At 36.2% G+C, this 5,277-nt stretch overlaps 1 protein-coding gene across 1 annotated transcript in view; it reads left to right on the top strand.

Moving 5' to 3' along the window:
- NUF2 (NUF2, NDC80 kinetochore complex component) overlaps nucleotides 1-5,277 on the top strand; it is a 29,187-nt gene that overhangs the window by 17,276 nt on the left and 6,634 nt on the right. The window contains exons 8-10 of the mRNA XM_023510772.1: nucleotides 1,883-2,023; nucleotides 3,776-3,951; nucleotides 4,922-5,057. Of these exons, the coding sequence (XP_023366540.1) occupies nucleotides 1,883-2,023; nucleotides 3,776-3,951; nucleotides 4,922-5,057 (453 nt within the window). The remainder of the gene's footprint in view (nucleotides 1-1,882; nucleotides 2,024-3,775; nucleotides 3,952-4,921; nucleotides 5,058-5,277) is intronic.

Below are 5,277 nucleotides of genomic sequence, written 5' to 3'. Positions count from 1 at the left end.
TTCAGAATGGGAAAAGGTATTTGTATATTATGAACCAGAGAAAAGCTTGATGACTAGGATCTACAGCTCAATTTACAGTTGCCAACCTAAATGCCGCCAACCCAGGAATGGATTAACAAGCTGTGGTATATGTATAACATAGAATACTATTTAGCCTCTTAAAAAAGTGGAGACTTTGTATCTTTTGTATTAACCTAGGTGGAGGTGGAACACACTCTTCTTAGTAAAGCATCACAAGAATGGAGAAGCAAGAATCCAATGTACTCCATTCTAGCATGAAAGCAGTAGATGAGCTAATACAAGGTGGGGGGTAGGGGAATGAGGGAGAGGGGAGGATGGGAGGGGCCGGGGGGTAGGACATACTTGTTGTGGGTGGGACATAATTATAAGAGGGACTTTATTTAACAAATGTAATCAGTGTAACCTAATTCTTTGTGCCCTCAATGAATCCCAAATAATAATTTTTAAAAAGCTGAAAGAAAAAACCAGCATCAAAAAGGGACAAAAAAATGTAAGTTGGAAAAAAAAATACAAAAAACTATAGGGTGCTTTGAGATGCTGTAATAAGGACAGCCTAATTTAGTATTGTGGGAATGAGGTGGAAGAGGGGAGGAAGGGGAAATTTATGCTAACATCTGAAGAACGAATACCAAACTGTACATGGAAGAACATTCAAGGCAGAGAGAACAGCATGTGTGAATTCTGTGAGGTAGTAGGGAACAAGGTCTAGTCAAGGTCATGGGTTACTGTGGGAGATGGATGGAGGTGGAGAAGCACAAAGTTAGGAGTGGATACACAGTTAAGCATTCTTTATAAGGCAAGATTTTCACTTGAGTTTACAAATTGCAAAAAGTCTTATTAACCTCAGAATTTGTTATCCAAGTCATTCCTAAAAATAAGGTTATCACACAATATTAGACAAAGTCACTAGAACAAAAATCAGAGCCCAGAAATCAATCTGAGTATTTATGGGAAAAGGATAGTTTATTTAAAAAACAGTTCCAGCTCAATTAGCTATTCATCTAGAAGAAGAGGGAGTTAGGCCTACACCTTGCACCATTTACAAAAACAAATTTTATGTGTATTACAAATTTAATTTAAATTTTAAAAAGTAAAAATTTTAGAAATTTTAGGAGGATGTTTATTTATATAATCTTGAGTAGACTGGAGTAGATTTTGAAAATTAAGACTAGAAACCTCAGAACTAGTGCAAAGTAGATTAATAAGCACACGTTTACAGCAAATATGACAGGTAAACTGATTATATCCCTAATATACAAAGAGCATTTATGAATTAATAAGAAAAAGAAAAGAGGAAAATAGGGAATAATGTGATTGGGCATTTCACTGAAGACGAACTCCAGCTGGTTGATAAGGGTAGGACAAGGGGTAGGCTAGTGGAGAAAAGGAAAGAAATCTTTGTATTGTTATAGTGGTTGTGGTGAATTATGTTCATCTTGTAATAATAGAAGAGGAATTAACTTTTTAAAAGAATTAGCTATAATAGTTATTATACAAATGAATAGGAAAATATAAATGAGTAATATGTTTGCCTAGGAGTATTTGGAAATAGTTTGAGTATTAGCAGAATGAACTCTTTCAATATCATGAATAACTTTTGGAAAGTACTTCAGTGAGGGATTTAGTAAAATTATGGCAGTTTTCCTTTGTTCGGGGATATCTGGCAGTTCAGAAACATAATTATATGTGCTTAGACACATGTCAGTAGAAGTGCTGTGTTACTGACCTAGAAACTTTAATTGTTTTCTACTCTTACGCTTTCAATATTAAGTGCAGAAATTGTTTAAGCACAAACAAATTGACATTACTACTGCAGTTTCATAAAGAAGAATGTCAAACTTCAGTCTCTTTTCTTTCAAAGCAAGAAGTGATGGACAAGTATGAAATCTATGGGGACTCAGTTGACTCCCTGCCTGCATGTCAGCTGGAGGTGCAGTTGTATCAGAAGAAAATACAGGACCTTTCTGACAATAGAGAAAAATTAACCAGTATCTTAAAGGAGGTTTGTATCATATGGAATTTTCATGTCTTTATTATGTAATAACTTACTGTAGTTCCTTTGATTTTCCTTTCCCTTTTTGTTATTTTCCTAAAGAAAAGAAGGATCATTCTATGGCAATGTTTTTCAGCCTTTTTTACCTCATGGCACCCTCGAACCTAAAGTTAAATGTCTGTAGTACACTTACATTATGTTGATCAAACAAAAAAAAGAATTAAAAAAAATACTTACTGTGCTTTTAGTGTCTTTCAAAAATAATTTAATTAATCTTTAAAAATTTGTGCCTCACACCAGTTGAAATCACTGTTCTAGAGTATGATAAATGTGGCACTGAATGCTGGGAAATAAAATGCTCTTCTTTTTAAATGTAGCAGTAGCAAGACCCATTTTCTAACCTTCTGGTAAAATGAATAATCAGTTGACTAACATAGCACATTGCCACGTGTGTTTTGAAAGATGGTGCAATAGTCCTCCATTATCAGGGGCAGAGAGAAGTTCCAAGACTGCCAGTGGATGCTTGAAACTGTGGATGGTAGTGAACCCTATGTATACTGTTTTTCATGTATACCGATGATAAAGTTTAATTTATGATTTGGGCACAGTAGGAGATTAGCAACAGTAACTATTAATGAAAGAATAATTGTAACAATATACTATAATAAGTTATATGAATGTGCTCTCTTTCTCAAAATACCTCATTGTACTCTCCCTTGTTTTATTGCAATGATGAAATGCCTCCGTGATGAGAGGAAATGGAGTGCCTGATGCTGGGGTTGTGACATACCACTAGGCTACTGCCGACCTTCTGACCATACGTCAGGAGGATCATCTGCTTCGCGCCGTCCTGGGTCATCACACCCTTACAGTGTCTGTGGCTGGGTGTTGATGACTAAAGGACAGGGTCTATATATACCGTGGAGACACTGGACAAAGGGATGATTCATATCCAGGGTGGGACAGTGCAGGACACAGCAAGATTTCACCATGCTATTCAGAGCAGCTTGCAATTAGAAATTTATAAAGTTTTATTTCTGAAATTTTCCGTTTAATATTGTTGCACCATGGTTGACCTTGGGTAACTGAAACCACAGAAAGTGAACCCGTGGGTGAGGGGACTGATACAGAATTTTAAACCTGTTCTAGCAGCTGGATATGATCTTATAGTCAGAAAGCATAAAATCTCAACTTTGTGTCTTTATAGCAAAGCTTTTGCCCTGAAGCACGAGAGCTAATGGCATTTTAGTTGCTCAGTCTACAAGTCCCCAGGTTCACTAACATTGCAGTTGAGAAATGATTTCCTTTTTGGGGAGAAGTGAGGGTTAGAAGCTGAGATTGCCTGAGGTATTCTTTCCCAGCAACATTATCCCCTCATCTGCCATTAAGAGTCACCCAGAAACGTTTGAGATCTTCTGCTTTTGGTTGTTTTTATGGGCTACCCTTTTTTCTTTATTTGTCCCACCTTAGTTCAGATCCTAACCCCTTCAACTCTAGTCTCATGGCTGATCTGAACATACGTCTCTTCCAATCGCTGACAGACGGCGTGATAAAAACCACATCTTTGCTCCGCTCGGCACTCCTAGTGCTGTCCTATCGTTTCTTTTATTCTGCCTACATTTGCTGGGCTTTCAGAATCTCAACAGTTTTATCTCATTTTAAAATTGTACTTTATTAAAACTCACCCTAGAAAATATTCTTTCAGTTTGTTTATAAATCTTCACTGGTTTATTCACTTTAAATACTTCCCATAAAATACAGAGCCTGAACTTGGAGGACCAAATTGAGAGTGAAGAGTCAGAACTGAAAAAATTGAAGACTGAAGAAAATTCATTCAAAAGACTGATGATTGTGAAGAAGGAAAAACTTGCCACAGCACAATTCAAAATAAACAAGAAGCACGAGGACATTAAGCAATACAAACGCACAGTAATTGAGTATGATGTTACCTTCAATTTTAGCACATTAGAAAGTAACTAGGCTAAGCTAATACATCCCCCCACCATACCACCCCAGACTCCAAAACTACTGTATTTTCAAAAAGGGTTTAAACAGTTTTATCTTCATTCCACATTTAGGTGACTAGAACAGATGAGTTAATTATGAAACTTATACTGCTGAGTCTAGGTTGAGAGATGTTTTAGCTCTCAGTTTGGGAGGATTAGATACACGGTTCCAGTCTGTGTGTATCATTCTCCAGAGGGTTTGGTGCTACCACTTGTTTCACTGCACTTCAGTGACAGTGATTTAGAGGTGGACTAGAGTGAATCTGTGGTCTGTCATAGTCCAGCTGGTCTGTAGAGTTACGGCATTCACTGAGTAAAAGTCTTGATATTTTATTCAGGTAAGAATTAATACTTTGCTGAACATGTTTTTACCAGTATGTCAGGGTATTTCACTGGTAGGGTCTTCTCCCTGTCAGTTCTAAAAATGTGTTTTCAGAACACCTGTCTCAGATACATTTATGATGTTATTCTTTCAATCCCTAAAAGATTCATTAAGGATCAAAGTCATCTGAGTATTTTTTTCATACTTCCCTATGCAGATGAAGAAAAAGAGCAGAACCTGAGGATTTTTTATTTGTTATCAAACTGCCTTGCAGAAAATTTATATGTTACTAATTCATGTTCCTACCAATAGTACCTAAGTGTGTACAAGTGGAAAAATGTAACTTAGAATCTCCAATTTATAGACTACTTTTTGGGTGAAATTGTTTGTTACCTGTCGTGAAGGCATTAGCACCGTACTTAGGGGTTTTCATTTGTTTGGTTTTTATCTTGAGAAGTGTTTTAGATGTGTCAAACAAATACTGACACAGGCTCACTTTGGAATCAAAATTAGAATTAAGTGTTTGCCTTTTTAGGTGCCTAAAAGAATTATAAGTTAGCTGTCTCTGTTTTCCTTTAGGGATTGCAATAAAGTTCAAGAAAAAAGAGGAGCTGTCTATGAGCAAGTAACCACAATTAATCAAGAAATCCAAAAATTTAAATCTGGAAGTCAGCAACTAAAAGATGCTACTGAACGGGAGGAACTGAAGTCCAAGGTGAGTATGTGTTCACAAGGAATTAATTTTAGATAATGTCATGAATTTAAAATGCAAATTACTCCATTCCTGGAGGAGAAATTGACTCCACAATTTACTTTTACTTCCATTTGTAGCACCTTTTCTCTCACCTTTGTATAATTTGTCTGTGTATTTCCTCTGTACTTTTTTCTTTCTTGCCTTTTTTCCCAACAACATATAACAGAATGTTGTTCTTTAT

This window comes from Otolemur garnettii, unplaced genomic scaffold (assembly GCF_000181295.1).
Source record: "Otolemur garnettii isolate 467f Iridium unplaced genomic scaffold, OtoGar3 scaffold00016, whole genome shotgun sequence".
In the NCBI taxonomy this organism is placed as follows: Eukaryota; Metazoa; Chordata; class Mammalia; order Primates; family Galagidae; genus Otolemur; species Otolemur garnettii.
Note: the sequence above shows the minus strand (reverse complement) of the source record. Positions and strands in the feature narration are given on the sequence as shown.